This window comes from Ranitomeya imitator, chromosome 3 (assembly GCF_032444005.1).
Source record: "Ranitomeya imitator isolate aRanImi1 chromosome 3, aRanImi1.pri, whole genome shotgun sequence".
In the NCBI taxonomy this organism is placed as follows: Eukaryota; Metazoa; Chordata; class Amphibia; order Anura; family Dendrobatidae; genus Ranitomeya; species Ranitomeya imitator.
In genome coordinates this window covers 301,224,117-301,240,220 of record NC_091284.1, presented here as the reverse complement: position 1 = coordinate 301,240,220, position 16,104 = coordinate 301,224,117, and the positions used below count along the sequence as shown (strand labels likewise).

The window sequence follows — 16,104 nt, the reverse complement described above, 5'->3', positions numbered from 1 at the left end:
CTCCCGGGTCAACGCAGGGATGAGGTTTTGGACGTTGTCCCGGTAGCGAGGATCGAGGAGGGTGAACACCCAATAATCAGGCATGTTGAGAATGTGGTCGATGCGGCGGTCGTTTCTCAGGCACTGCAGCATGAAATCCACCATGTGCTGCAGAGTGCCAACCGGCCCAGAAACGCTGTCCCCTGCTTGAGACATGATCTCTGCCCGCTCGTCATCACCCCACCCTCGCTGTACACACTGACCACTGGACAATTGTGTCGCTCCCTCCTCTGGACGGAGCTCTTCCTCCTCCATTGACTCCTCCTCATCCTCCTCACAAATTGGCCCCTGCGTACCCCTTTGTGAGGAACCACGTGGCGCTGACTCTCCAGAAGCTGATGGAAAAGGTGACTCCTCATCCTCCACCTCTTCCACCACATCATCCCTTAACCCTTGCAAAGTTTGCTGAAGCAGGCAGATAAGGGGGACAGTCATGCTGACTAGTGCATCATCTGCATTTGCCATCCGCGTGGAATAATCAAAAGGACGCAAAACCTGGCAGACGTCCTTCATAGTGGCCCACTCTGTGGTTGTGAAGTCTGATCGGCGCTGACTGCGACTTCTTTGCGCCTGATGCAGCTGGTACTCCATAACTGCTTGCTGCTGCTCACACAACCGCTCCAACATATGTAACGTGGAATTCCACCGGGTAGGTAGGTCACATATGATGCGGTGTTCCGGAAGGCGGAATCGGCGCTGCAGAGCAGCAATGCGGGATCTGGCCAAGCTGGAACGCCGCAAGTGAGCACACTCTAGGCGGACCTTGTGCAGCAGGGCATCAAGATCCGGATAGTCCCTCAGAAAACTCTGCACAACCAAATTGAGCACATGTGCCAGACATGGGATGTGAGTGAGGTTGCCAAGGGCCAAAGCTGCCACCAGATTTCGGCCATTGTCACACACTACCATGCCTGGCTGGAGATTCGCTGGCAGTAACCACACATCGCTCTCCTGCTTTATGGCATTCCAGAGCTCCTGCGCTGTGTGGCTTCGATGCCCCAATGAAACTAGTTTCAAGACGGCCTGCTGACGTTTGGCCACGACTGTGCTCATGTCGGTCATAGGTAAACGTTCACGGGTCCATGTGGGGGTGGACTGTGACGGATCCTGCAGAGAGGAATCAGAGGAACTGGTGTAAGAGGAGGAGTCGATGCGTACAGACTGGATTCCTGCAATCCTTGGAGTGGGCAGGACACGTCCTGCGCCACTCGCACGATCTGTACCTGGCTCAACAACATTAACCCAATGGGCAGTGAGGGAAACATATCGCCCCTGTCCATGCTGACTGGTCCACGCATCGGTGGTGAGGTGGACCTTGCTACTGACGGCGTTCAGTAGCGCATGTTTTATGTTTGCCTCAACATGCCTGTGCAGGGCAGGGACAGCCTGCCTGCTGAAGTAAAAGCGGCTGGGCACCTTGTACTGTGGGACTGCCAATGCCATCAAGTCACGGAAGCTGTCAGTCTCCACCAGCCTGAACGAGAGCATTTCCAGGGACAACAGTTTGGCAATGCCTGCATTCAGAGCCTGTGCTCGGGGGTGGTTGGCCGAGAATGCCCGCCTTTTCTCCCATGCCTGGACTACCGATGGCTGTAGAGTAGACTGGGAGTGTGAGGATGACTGGGAAGGTGGTGCTGTGGGTGGAATTACACTAGGTCTCTGGGAGGAAGCCAAACCAGCTGTGCGTGAGCTGGAGGAAGAGGCAACACGAGCTGAAGAGGTGGTAGCTGCCGCTGTTGGTTGGCCTACATCTTCAGTGTGTTTCTGTAACTCCACCGCGTGCCTGGTCCGCACATGTTTCCACATATTTGTGGTATTGAGGTTGCTGACATTTTTCCCTCTTTTTACTTTATGATGACACAGCTTGCATTTGACAAAACAAATGTCATCTGCAACTGTGTCAAAAAAGGACCAGGCACTGCAAGTCTTGGGAGCGCCCTTTTTGGCTTTGGAAAGAGACAGGCTCCTAACGGGTGCCAAAGTGGAGGCTACAGGCTCCGCAGTCTTCCCCCTCCCTCTCCCTCTTTGGCCCGTAAGAGGAAGCTCTTCCTCTGAGCTGCTCCCACCACCTTCCTGTTCCTCACGCCACGATGGGTCAAGGACCTCATCATCTCCACTACCCTCTGCCACCAACTGCTCCTCCTGGGTAGTCTCAGCAGCACAGTACGCACGAGAAAGCGGCACCTGAGTTTCATCATCAGATGCGTACTGCGCTGTGGTCACCGGAGGCACTGGCCCACCTGCCTCTTCAGAGTCAGAGAGAAAAAGGTGTTGGGCATCACTGCACACTGCCTCTTCTTCCATTTCTCCAATGCTGCTTGGCTGGCCCCCTGTTTCCAAGCCAAGAGATTCAGAGAACAGAAGTAGAGACGGCTCCTGTCCTGGGCTCTCTGACTGCCTGGCCAATTTGGCAGGTGGTGAAGAGACAGATGGCTGCTCTCCAGTGCTCTGTGCCTGAGAGGATGTGGCACTAACTGAAGTCGATGCCGAGGCGTTAGCTGCCATCCACCCGACAACGGCTTCAATTTGGTCTTCACGCAGCAGCGGTGCACGGCGCTCTCCGACAAAGCTGCGCATGAAGGACTGTTCCCTGCTGAAACTGAGTGACGACGAGTCACCGGCGCCCGCAGCAGGCACAGAATCACCACGTCCTCTCCCTGCTCCTCTCCCTGCTCCGCGCCCACGCCCACGTGCCTTACTCCCTGCCCTCTTCATCTTGGTTGACAGATAAAGATAAGCAGAAAAGTACTAAGGCCTTAGTGTGCTTATTCCTGTAATGCTCCTCCTAACAGGTGTAAGAAACACTAATGTTGTAAATTGTGGACTAAACTTTATTATTTTTCAAATGTGGCCTACACAAGTGTAAGTTGTGTTTGGTGAACTTAACCTTTTTTTTGGTGCAGATCGGGCTACAGAGCTAGTTTAAATCACACGGAGACCGTGCAGACAGCCGTAAACGGCGCTGCAAGGCCAAGAAACCCTCCTCTAGGTTATCCTATATAGTGTTTTTCCACTATTTAGCTGGATACAAGTGGAAAGACACTAATAGGAATTTTTTTTTTCAAATTTTAAACTGGCTGCACTATTTGAAAAAAAGGAAATTGTTTTTCAAGGTATGAGGCAGTAACGCACCCTGAGCTGAATCCAACCGGCTATGGCTGCACACAGACTACAGGGCGAGCTGCGCTCACACAGAGACCGTGCAGACAGCCGTAAACGGCGCTGCAAGGCCCCCAAAAAAACCTCTAGGTTATCCTATGTAGTGTTTTTCCACAATTGAGCTGGAGACTGGTGGAAAGACACTAATAGGAATTTTTTTTTTTTTCAAATTTTAAACAGGCTGCACTATTTGAAAAAAAGGAAAATTTTTCTCAAGGTATGAGCCAGTAACGAACCCTGAGCTGAATCCAACCGGCTATGGCTGCACACAGACTACAGGGCGAGCTGGGCTCACACGGAGACCGTGCAGACAGCCGTAAACGGCGCTGCAAGGCCAAAAAACCCTCCTCTAGGTTATCCTATATAGTGTTTTTCCACTATTTAGCTGGATACGAGTGGAAAGACACTAATAGGAATTTTTTTTTTCAAATTTTAAACAGGCTGCACTATTTGAAAAAAAGGAAAATTTTTCTCAAGGTATGAGCCAGTAACGAACCCTGAGCTGAATCCAACCGGCTATGGCTGCACACAGACTACAGGGCGAGCTGGGCTCACACGGAGACCGTGCAGACAGCCGTAAACGGCGCTGCAAGGCCCAAAAACCCCCCTCTAGGTTATCCTATGTAGTGTTTTTCCACAATAGAGCTGGAGACTGGTGGAAAAACACTAATAGGAAATTTGAGAAAAAATGTGCAGCAGGCTGCACTAAGAGCAAAAAAGAACAACTGTGTGAGGCAGTGTGAACCCCCCCTGAGCTGAATACAACCGGGTATATGGCTGCACACAGACTACAGAGTGAGCTGCACACACACACACACACACACACACAGAGACCTTGCAGAACGCTGTTAAAACAGCGCTGCAAGGCAAGAGCAAGGTGAACAGTGAAGAACACACAGCGTTTTGCTAAATTAGCCTTTGGAAAGGAAAATAAAGCAATTAGCTAGCTCAACTGGCCCTCAGTTAGAACACAGCGTCCTGTCCCTAACTGAAATCACAGCAGAGTGAGCGCAAAATGGCGGCAGCGCTTTTTTATAGTGCAGAGTGACATCATTTCAGCAGCCAATCCAAGCCTTGCCAGTACTTACATGCCCACCATGCTAAACAGGATGTGCCCACACTTTCATTCATTCCTCATTGGCTGCTGCGTTCAATTTGAATTCTGGGAACTTCCGATTCCGGTATCCGATACGCGGGAAGTATCGGAATTCAGTATCGGAATTCCGATACCGCAAATATCGGCCGATACCCGATACTTGCGGTATCGGAATGCTCAACACTAGTCCTGAGTAATCACAAGGACATTCTAATAAAACCTGCGGACAAGGGTGGGAATGTTGTAATCTGGCCCACTAATTTATATGAGACAGAGGCGTATCGGATGTTGAGAGACTCCATTTGTTATAAAAAATTAACGTTCAACCCCCTGGTCTCATATAAAGAGGAGCTTCGTAAAATCCTTTGGAGGGCGGAGGAGAGGGGAATTATTACTGAGGAGGTAAGGGATGGTCTGATGGTGAAGGACCCACGTATCCCGACTTTATATTTACTGCCAAAGGTACATAAAAATCAGAAAAACCCTCCGGGAAGGCCCATCATTCCTGGGATAGGCAGCCTTACGGAGGGCATCGGGAGATACATAGACATGTTCCTCAAGCCATTGGTGGAAGCTATTCCCTCATTCACTCGAGATACATCCGATTTTTTGAAAAAAATAGATTCAGTGCATATTGAGGAGGATATGCTTCTAGTGACTTGCGACGTGGAGTCGCTATATACAAACATTCGGCACCATGATGGCTTGAGGGCGGTCTCCAATTTTTTGACCATGACCAATTTTTCAAGGGAAGAAATTGATTTTTTGGTATGTCTCCTTCAATTTCTTCTGACTCATAACTTTTTTATATTTAATGGATCCCTCTACCTACAGCCCTCGTATGCAAATGTGTTCCTGGGGCTGTGGGAGAGATACTGCGGTAAACTCTGTTTTACATGCCAGCTCCTCTCACCCATCTCATGTAATGAATGCAGTGCCATATGGCCAGTTCCTACGGATAAGAAGAATCTGTTCTACTATGGAGGATTTTGAAAAACGTGCACTGGAAATGAGGGCGAGATTCCTGGAGAGGGGTTATAGTAGAAGAAGTATAAAAAGAGCATATAATCGTGCGAGAAATGTGGACCGCCATCAACTTCTTTACTCATCAAAGAAAAAAACTGCAACTAATCAGGTAAGGTTGGTGACCACCTATAATTCCCAATGGGCATAACTTTCTGATAGTGTGGCAAAACATTGGTCAGTTTTATTGGCGGATCCAGTGCTCAAACAGTACTTGTCGCAGAAACCCTCTCTCACTGCGCGAAGATCCAAGAGTTTGAGGGACACTTTGGTTAGGAGTCTATATGTCCCGAAAGAACGGCCACTATTTGGGTCACTAAGACAACAAGTAAGATCCCCATGGGGTTGTAAACCATGTGGGAAGTGTGTGGCGTGCCCTAATGTGGATACGGCAACTGAATTCGTATCTTCAGATGGACGAAAATTCAAAATTACACATACAATATCGTGTACTACCACTGCGGTGGTTAATTATGCGTATTGTACGTGTACTAAAATTTATGTAGGGTTGACTACCAGAGCCCTGAAGATACGAATCAGAGAACACGTAAGGGACATCCTTGCTGGAAAAGAGGAGGATAATTTGGATCTATTGAAAAGTGTCCCGAGGCACTTCAAACAATTTCATGCCAGTGATCCTTCATGTTTGAGGGTAAAGGGGATAGATTGCATTCCTCTGAATCCACGGGGGGGGTAATGTGAGCAAAGTTTTGGCCCAAAAAGAATCCCGTTGGATATGGGAACTTCGTACCTTGAAACCCGATGGTTTAAATGAAACGCTGAGCTTTGCACCTTTTCTTTAGTGTGGTTACTTTTTAATTTAGTTGTGGTTCATTGGATTTTAATGTCGTTTGGTTTTCCTTTATAGGGATTTTAATGTTTTTTTTGCTATTTTTCAGCCCCCGCTCTGTGTGTCTTTTGTTGGCTTGTCGTGAGTTGAGAATAAAGTTGGACGAATATGGAAGATTTTCCTACTATATTCACATTACAATAAATCTGTGTTTTTTGTATATAATATATAAACATCTATCTATATGGTGTTTTTTCTATGTATTATTTAAGTTTTTTCTATGTATTATATAAGTATATGTGGTTCACTTTAAAAGTATTATATTGCTGCTATGTATGCACTCTATGTATTTATATATGTAATATGTATGTACACTGTATAATGTTCATTAAGTAGAAATTTCCTATGTATAAATATTTTAGATTTAGGATTTTTATATAAATTCCCGTATAGATGGCACTTTTTTAATGTGTGGTATATTTATATATATTCACTTTCTATAATCTTTATAGGTATAGTTATCTCCATATGTTTTGTCATGGATCGTTGGTCTTGTAGGAATATTTTTCTTCTGTCCGCTGCTCTTATGTGACGCCTGGGTTAATGTGAGAACTTAAGGTTAATGGGCACCTGTTTGCAAGCGGTGGGATCGCCTATGTGTGTTCCGCTCGTGTGCGCCCCTCGCTACTTGGCTGTGCGTTGTCCACTGGCGTCTCTATCAGGCTCTGCACTCACGTGATCGCCTGGTGGGCGTTCGTGTGGGCGTGGTTGCCTGATGACGCCGTGGGGGACTCGGGCCTCTTGGCGGCGGTCGGAGCATGCACCGTATAAGGGAGGCAGCCATATGACGCGATGTTTTTTTACTTATTCTGATTGGTTGGGAGTACTATTAAACCGGTCAGTGATCTGATGATGCCACTCCCCCGGAAGAAGGCACACGCAGCCGAAACGCGCGTAGGGGACCTGGCACCATCGACCTGAGGTAATGTAGCTTGATTTCTGTTATTTATCTTGCCACTCTGGAATTGTATTATTACAATAATAACGTCAAACATGCCACTTGGCGTAATGATCACTGCATGATATGGGAGATCTATATATGTGGCAGGAAGGACTGTGTTTATAACACGTGCCTCAGGTCTATGGTGTCTTTTATACTGGTATACATCACCATCATTGGTGTTTTTTTGAAATTGTACTTCTAATAAAGTTTTAGTATTTCTTTATATTTTGAGGTCTGTCTTGTACACTTTTTTATATGTTTATATACTGTTTGTACGGGACCGTTATGGTTGTAAAATCTCCTAACGGACACGGGTTAATTTTGATATTTAACCTGTGTTTTGTTTGTCGATATTGGTAAATGGTAAGCCGGCAGCCACGCGACCCGGCGTGGTCACAGAGTGCGTCCGGAAACCGAAAGTCGTGATCTGATGACGCGGCTGGGACCTTTCGCCAGGAATACTTCCGTGGCGGGAACCAGACCCTGCAGGAGTACGCCGGCCGGCAGAACCCCTGGAGTATGGTACTTAAGGGTGAATCACCGATCAGGCACGGGTCCTTGTGCAGACATGGATGCACAGCAGCCCTCTCCACAGCGGCAGCAGCAGGTGCAGCACTTGGTGCCAGAGCACCCACAGTGTCTCCAACCCCGGCGTCAGAAGAGCCCTCAAGAGCGACCAAACTAGGATAGGAGCACCGGACGCTCAAGTGGGGTACGGAGGTCCAAGGACTCCAGGACAAGTCGGCACAGCTCTAAAAGAATTGGAGGATTTTGCGGTCTCTAGGGGAGATATTTTAGACGACATGCTGTCTCCTGTCCCGGTACTCTTCAATTTCTCTGAGTGGTGAGTGAGCTGCGAGAATGTTATTTTAATAATGAAAATCTCTCTAATTCACTCTCTGTCCTCTTACTTCTCTGGCTAGGAACCCCCTTAGAAAATGAACAGAAATAAAGAAACACAGGTCCTGTACTCTGTGCGGTCAGGATTATCTAGTGTATGGGCCAAAAATTTGTGCCAATCATGTATCAATGATATAATACCAAGCAAGACCCCAGACTTCTCCTCCAGCAAAACTTTCATCAGAACAGAGGTAGAGAATTTGCTAAGATCCCTGTCCCACTCAGAGGAAGCACCCCACAGAGACAGACCTAAAAAAAATCTCCCACATCATCAGCTATAGATTCAGAAGGAGTTTTGGAGGATTCATCAGGGTCATCCTCATCGGAAGTGACTAAGAAGGGGGTTATTGCTTCCTCCTCGTGGAAATAGGCAATTTGGTAAAAGCTGTGAGGTCCACAATGGGCCTGGTCGAGCAAAAGGCAAAAAAGTCAGTCCAGGACGTAATGTTTGGGACACTGCACTGGAAGAAACATAGGACAGGTGAAGGACAGTATTTATTCAGCACAGCTTTGGACAACATCCTGGAAAAAGCTGCAGATAATAAGAAAGGGTTTGGAAAATCTCCCTTCTTGTCTTTCAAGCAGTCCTTTCGGAGGAAAAAATACAGCAAAAGCAAACCGGCTGCAGAACACAATAAGTGGGACGATCGACCCTGGAAAGGCAAGGAATTTTGGTTCAGTGGTCCCTCCCAGGATAGTAGAAAAACCCCTAAATTACTTCGTGCCTCATGTGGGACGAAGACTCATCCTTTTCCTTCCAGCCTGGGAAAAGGTTTCCTCCAGTACTTGGATTCTCAGTCTGGTAAAATCAGGATTAAGGCTGAAGTTCCTGGAATTTCCACCAGAGAGGTTTCTCATGACTGCCCCACGAGCATCCGCTCTGGAAACAGAGGTAATGAGTCTTTTAGGAAGGAATATATTGCAGGAAGTTCCACCAGAAGAAAAGAGGAAAGGGTTTTATACTCCTCTGTTTCTGGTAAAGAAGCCGGACGGCTCATACAGGACAATTATTAACCTGAAAGGCTTGAACAAGTTCTTGAAAATTAACGGGTTCAAGATGGAGTGAATAAAATCAGCAGTACAGCTGCTCTTTTCTGGTTGTTATATGGCTGTCCTAGACCTAAAAGAAGCATGTTACCACGTGCCAATATACGCAACATTCCAAAACTTTCTCAGAGTGGCGGTAACAAAAAGGGGCATCAGAAGGCACTTTCAATACAGAGCCCCCCCCTTTGGCCTGGCAGTAGCTCCTTGTGTGTTCACAAAACTAATAGCAGAAGTTACGGCGCACCTTATGAAAAAAAGCAAGCCGATGATCCCATTCTTAGACGACTTCCTAAGTGGGTCGTTCATTCAGTCATAGCCAGAATCAGGTGAGAGAGATCACCACCGTCTTAAAAAACTTAGGTTGGTGTTTAACCCTGGAAAAATGAAGGTTAGACCCACAAAGGACACTTTCTGGGTCTCTTTCTGGACTCATAAAATTGGCCATTTTTGTGCGCTAAAAGCTCTCATTTTTCATATTTCTAGTGCAGTAATGCAGTTCAAATTTCGTTTTTTCAAGTTTACATGTTTTGGCGCTGCAGTGTGCTGCCCTATTTATTTAACTATATACGAGTTGGCGACTCTGGGTTCAGCACCTGTTCACACTCAGTCTATGTTTGGATGTGCAGGTCAGGTTTTTGAAATGTATTCTCTAGCCTTCTGATCGTGCACTCCCCGCCTCCTAGCTTCAGGTGTTTTAATTATAGTAGGTCCAATACCCCTCCACATAGAGAGAGAATTTGAGTCCAAGAAGAGGTTTTTGCATGTACCCATTCAGATGGAGACGTTTATTCTCAGTGAGGTAGGTCAAACTTAGGACCTCGTATAAGAGAGATGCCTTAACGTGGCTACGAGGTACACATAAAATTGGCCATTTTTGTGCGCTAAAAGCTCTCATTTTTCATATTTCTAGTGCAGTAATGCAGTTCAAATTTCGTTTTTTCAAGTTTACATGTTTTGGCGCTGCAGTGTGCTGCCCTATTTATTTAACTATATACGAGTTGGCGACTCTGGGTTCAGCACCTGTTCACACTCAGTCTATGTTTGGATGTGCAGGTCAGGTTTTTGAAATGTATTCTCTAGCCTTCTGATCGTGCACTCCCCGCCTCCTAGCTTCAGGTGTTTTAATTATAGTAGGTCCAATACCCCTCCACATAGAGAGAGAATTTGAGTCCAAGAAGAGGTTTTTGCATGTACCCATTCAGATGGAGACGTTTATTCTCAGTGAGGTAGGTCAAACTTAGGACCTCGTATAAGAGAGATGCCTTAACGTGGCTACGAGGTACACATAAAATTGGCCATTTTTGTGCGCTAAAAGCTCTCATTTTTCATATTTCTAGTGCAGTAATGCAGTTCAAATTTCGTTTTTTCAAGTTTACATGTTTTGGCGCTGCAGTGTGCTGCCCTATTTATTTAACTATATACGAGTTGGCGACTCTGGGTTCAGCACCTGTTCACACTCAGTCTATGTTTGGATGTGCAGGTCAGGTTTTTGAAATGTATTCTCTAGCCTTCTGATCGTGCACTCCCCGCCTCCTAGCTTCAGGTGTTTTAATTATAGTAGGTCCAATACCCCTCCACATAGAGAGAGAATTTGAGTCCAAGAAGAGGTTTTTGCATGTACCCATTCAGATGGAGACGTTTATTCTCAGTGAGGTAGGTCAAACTTAGGACCTCGTATAAGAGAGATGCCTTAACGTGGCTACGAGGTACACATAAAATTGGCCATTTTTGTGCGCTAAAAGCTCTCATTTTTCATATTTCTAGTGCAGTAATGCAGTTCAAATTTCGTTTTTTCAAGTTTACATGTTTTGGCGCTGCAGTGTGCTGCCCTATTTATTTAACTATATACGAGTTGGCGACTCTGGGTTCAGCACCTGTTCACACTCAGTCTATGTTTGGATGTGCAGGTCAGGTTTTTGAAATGTATTCTCTAGCCTTCTGATCGTGCACTCCCCGCCTCCTAGCTTCAGGTGTTTTAATTATAGTAGGTCCAATACCCCTCCACATAGAGAGAGAATTTGAGTCCAAGAAGAGGTTTTTGCATGTACCCATTCAGATGGAGACGTTTATTCTCAGTGAGGTAGGTCAAACTTAGGACCTCGTATAAGAGAGATGCCTTAACGTGGCTACGAGGTACACATAAAATTGGCCATTTTTGTGCGCTAAAAGCTCTCATTTTTCATATTTCTAGTGCAGTAATGCAGTTCAAATTTCGTTTTTTCAAGTTTACATGTTTTGGCGCTGCAGTGTGCTGCCCTATTTATTTAACTATATACGAGTTGGCGACTCTGGGTTCAGCACCTGTTCACACTCAGTCTATGTTTGGATGTGCAGGTCAGGTTTTTGAAATGTATTCTCTAGCCTTCTGATCGTGCACTCCCCGCCTCCTAGCTTCAGGTGTTTTAATTATAGTAGGTCCAATACCCCTCCACATAGAGAGAGAATTTGAGTCCAAGAAGAGGTTTTTGCATATACCCATTCAGATGGAGACGTTTATTCTCAGTGAGGTAGGTCAAACTTAGGACCTCGTATAAGAGAGATGCCTTAACGTGGCTACGAGGTACACATAAAATTGGCCATTTTTGTGCGCTAAAAGCTCTCATTTTTCATATTTCTAGTGCAGTAATGCAGTTCAAATTTCGTTTTTTCAAGTTTACATGTTTTGGCGCTGCAGTGTGCTGCCCTATTTATTTAACTATATACGAGTTGGCGACTCTGGGTTCAGCACCTGTTCACACTCAGTCTATGTTTGGATGTGCAGGTCAGGTTTTTGAAATGTATTCTCTAGCCTTCTGATCGTGCACTCCCCGCCTCCTAGCTTCAGGTGTTTTAATTATAGTAGGTCCAATACCCCTCCACATAGAGAGAGAATTTGAGTCCAAGAAGAGGTTTTTGCATGTACCCATTCAGATGGAGACGTTTATTCTCAGTGAGGTAGGTCAAACTTAGGACCTCGTATAAGAGAGATGCCTTAACGTGGCTACGAGGTACACATAAAATTGGCCATTTTTGTGCGCTAAAAGCTCTCATTTTTCATATTTCTAGTGCAGTAATGCAGTTCAAATTTCGTTTTTTCAAGTTTACATGTTTTGGCGCTGCAGTGTGCTGCCCTATTTATTTAACTATATACGAGTTGGCGACTCTGGGTTCAGCACCTGTTCACACTCAGTCTATGTTTGGATGTGCAGGTCAGGTTTTTGAAATGTATTCTCTAGCCTTCTGATCGTGCACTCCCCGCCTCCTAGCTTCAGGTGTTTTAATTATAGTAGGTCCAATACCCCTCCACATAGAGAGAGAATTTGAGTCCAAGAAGAGGTTTTTGCATGTACCCATTCAGATGGAGACGTTTATTCTCAGTGAGGTAGGTCAAACTTAGGACCTCGTATAAGAGAGATGCCTTAACGTGGCTACGAGGTACACATAAAATTGGCCATTTTTGTGCGCTAAAAGCTCTCATTTTTCATATTTCTAGTGCAGTAATGCAGTTCAAATTTCGTTTTTTCAAGTTTACATGTTTTGGCGCTGCAGTGTGCTGCCCTATTTATTTAACTATATACGAGTTGGCGACTCTGGGTTCAGCACCTGTTCACACTCAGTCTATGTTTGGATGTGCAGGTCAGGTTTTTGAAATGTCTTTCTGGACTCAGACCAACAAGAATTTCGCCTACAAGATCAGAATAGAGAAAAGTTAATCAGTCTGCTCTCTATATATCATCAATATGGAATCCGGTAATGTCCCTCAGGAAAGCTATGTCCCTTCTGAGGTCCCTCACCTCCTGTATCACTGCATTAAAATGGTCCCAGATCCACTCGAGGAAGTTACAGTGGCATGTATTGGAAAGCCAACGTTCCTTAATGAAGGTACGCTTACACTGCCTCTGCCTCAAGAAGTAATACACTCACTCCAGTGGTGGTTAAGGATATAATCCCTCAGGGAGGGGGTTCTTTGGGTTCCTCACATCACCAAGGTACTCACCACAGATGCCAGTTCCAGGGGGTGGGGAGCTTATCTGGGCAACCATCTGGTCCAGGGAACATGGAGCATTGCTATACCTTTGAGAAGCCCTTCCTGATCAAGATGTATATATACTGTATATGCCAGGAAGGGGTTAAAAACGGCATTTTGTGTTTACTTATGTTACCTTTGTCTAATATTTACATTCATTTCGTGATCTGAAACATTTAACTGTGACAAACATGCTTAGAAAATCAGGAAGGGGGAAAACACTTTTTCAAACAACTGCTGTATGGAGGACTATAGGGAGCACTGTATACTTTATGAAAGTGTATGACAATTGCAACAGAAAAAGTACATGGAAAACGCTTTGCTGTGTAATATGTAGTATGGCTGCTCTCATTAGGCTTGCGTGGATCCAAAACCTTTGACCAACAGTAATCAAAAGTTAAAAAAAAAGGATCCACATGGTAAGATTATAAAATCATAACCTTTATTCTATTCAATTAAAAAATAAGGCTATCCATAACAATCAAAACAGTGTCCATTCACTGACGTGTTTGAGGCTGAAGCCCTTAGTCATAGAAAATAGGCCAGTCCATAACACACAGTAGTTTGCCACATACTGCCCCCTCGAATAGTGGTTTGTTATATATGGCCTCCTCGGGCACTAGTCCACATCACACAGTGGTTTGTCACATACGCCCCGTTCGGGCACTAGTCCACAGCACACAGTGGTTTGTCACATACGCCCCCTTCGGGCACTAGCCCACAGCACACAGTGGTTGTCACATACGCCCCCTTCGGGCACTAGCCCACAGCACACAGTGGTTTGTCACATACGGCCCCTCGGGCACTAGTCCACAGCACACAGTGGTTGTCTAATACGCCCCCTTCGGGCACTAGTCCACAGCACACAGTGGTTTGTCACATACAGGTCCCATCACACAATTGTTTGTCACATACGGCCCCTCGGGCACTAGTCCACATCACACAGTGGTTTGTCACATACGCCCCCTCAGGCACTAGTCCACAGCACGCAGTGGTTGTCACATACGCCCCCTTCGGGCACTAGTCCACAGCACACAGTGGTTTGTCACATACACCCCCTCAGGCACTAGTCCACAGCACACAGTGGTTGTTACATACGCCCCCTTCGGGGACTAGTCCACAGCACACAGTGGTTTGTCACATACAGGTCCCATCACACAATTGTTTGTCACATACGGCCCCTCGGGCACTAGTCCACAGCACACAGTGGTTTGTCACATACGCCCCCTCAGGCACTAGTCCACAGCACACAGTGGTTTGTCACATACAGGTCCCATTACACAATTGTCACATACGGCACCTCGGGCACTAGTCCACAGCACACAGTGGTTTGTCACATACAGGTCCCATTACACAATTGTTTGTCACATACGCCCCCTCGGGCACTAGTCCACAGCACACAGGTTTGTCACATATGCCCCCTCAGGCACTAGTCCACAGCACACTGTGGTTTGTCACATACGCCCCCTCGGGCACTAGTCCACAGCACACAGTGGTTTGTCACATACGCCCCCTCGGGCACTAGTCCACAGCACACAGTGGTTTGTCACATACGCCCCCTCGGGCACTAGTCCACAGCACACAGTGGTTTGTCACATACGCCCCCTCGGGCACTAGTCCACAGTGGTTTGTCACATACGCCCCCTCGGGCACTAGTCCACAGCACACAGTGGTTTGTCACATACGGCCCCTCGGGCAATAGTCCACAGCACACAGTGGTTTGTCACATACGGCCCCTCGGGCACTAGTCCACAGCACACAGTGGTTTGTCACATACGCCCCCTCGGGCACTAGTCCACAGCACACAGTGGTTTGTCACATACGCCCCCTCGGGCACTAGTCCACAGCACACAGTGGTTTGTCACATACGCCCCCTCGGGCACTAGGCTAGTGAAAAAAAATTGCGGCGCCTGCCCACATAGATCGAAAGCTGTCGGCCCTCAGGATGTGAGGAAATGTCAGCTTCGTTCTCTGGCATGTAATACCTTGATAAATGCTTTAGGATCTGCTTCTTGATGATTGCAGCCATCCCGCCAGAAGCGCCTGTCCCCTCCGGTCCTCCAGTTCCGAATCATCCACCTGCAACCCGGCTACCCCGTTCTGCAGTATAACTACCATAGAGAAGCAGATGCTGTGAAACTATGATGGCCAGCTTTCCTAAGAAACCATAGACGCTTAGCCGCCATCTTAGTACACCCAAGGCTAGCCACTACAATTCTTAAAACAGTGTATTAGAATAAGGAACTGTGGCAACGAAAGTCGCCAGGCACCTCCACCTGGAGAGCTTCACGTTATAGACGGTGCTTTCTGTTTGGTGATATACAAAACAATCTCGGCATATGCCCAGCGCTGCAACATGTCACCCTGCTGATGGCCGCTAGCGCCACCTACCGCTGGAGAAGCGCTGGGCCTGGTCCCCGTGCATAGGAGTATGCGGGAGTTGGCGCTGCTACAATAATCATGTTGCAGATTCTTGGTGTTTGGCTGCCAAAAAAGTGTGTGCCATTACTTTAGAGCTATGGTTCACATTTGGAAACGCAACCCCGTAGGAAGTCATTAGTTGTGTTGTGTGACCCTGCGAGCTCAGTGACAAAACTTAAGGGTTCTTTCAGATATCAGTATGTTCGGTATGTGTAGTGACAGTTTTCACAGGTATTGGAGACACCTACACACGTAGACCCAGTGCACATCTCAGTGTGTTTCAACGGACTGTGTGCCAATGGGCAAAATACGCTGACATGTTAGTTTTTTAACCCCTTCATGACCCAGCCTATTTTGACCTTAAAGACCTGGCCGTTTTTTGCAATTCTGACCAGTGTCCCTTTATGAGGTAATAACTCAGGAACGCTTCAACGGATCCTAGCGATTCTGAGATTGTTTTCTCGTGACATATTGGGCTTCATGTTAGTGGTAAATTTAGGTCAATAAATTCTGTGTTTAGTTGTGATAAAAACGGAAATTTGGCGAAAATTTTGAAAATTTCGCAATTTTCACATTTTGAATTTTTATTCTGTTAAACCAGAGAGTTATGTGACACAAAA

At 46.4% G+C, this 16,104-nt stretch overlaps 1 protein-coding gene across 2 annotated transcripts in view; it reads right to left on the bottom strand.

The window, feature by feature from the left end:
* Positions 1–15,179, bottom strand: part of BLTP3A (bridge-like lipid transfer protein family member 3A) — a 1,189,163-nt gene extending 1,173,984 nt beyond the window's left edge. For both annotated transcript variants that reach the window (XM_069756570.1, XM_069756572.1), the window contains exon 1: positions 15,049–15,179. In XM_069756570.1, coding sequence (XP_069612671.1) covers positions 15,049–15,092 — 44 coding nt within the window. In that variant the 5' untranslated portion in view covers positions 15,093–15,179. The remainder of the gene's footprint in view (positions 1–15,048) is intronic.
* Positions 15,180–16,104: the final 925 nt, after the last annotated feature.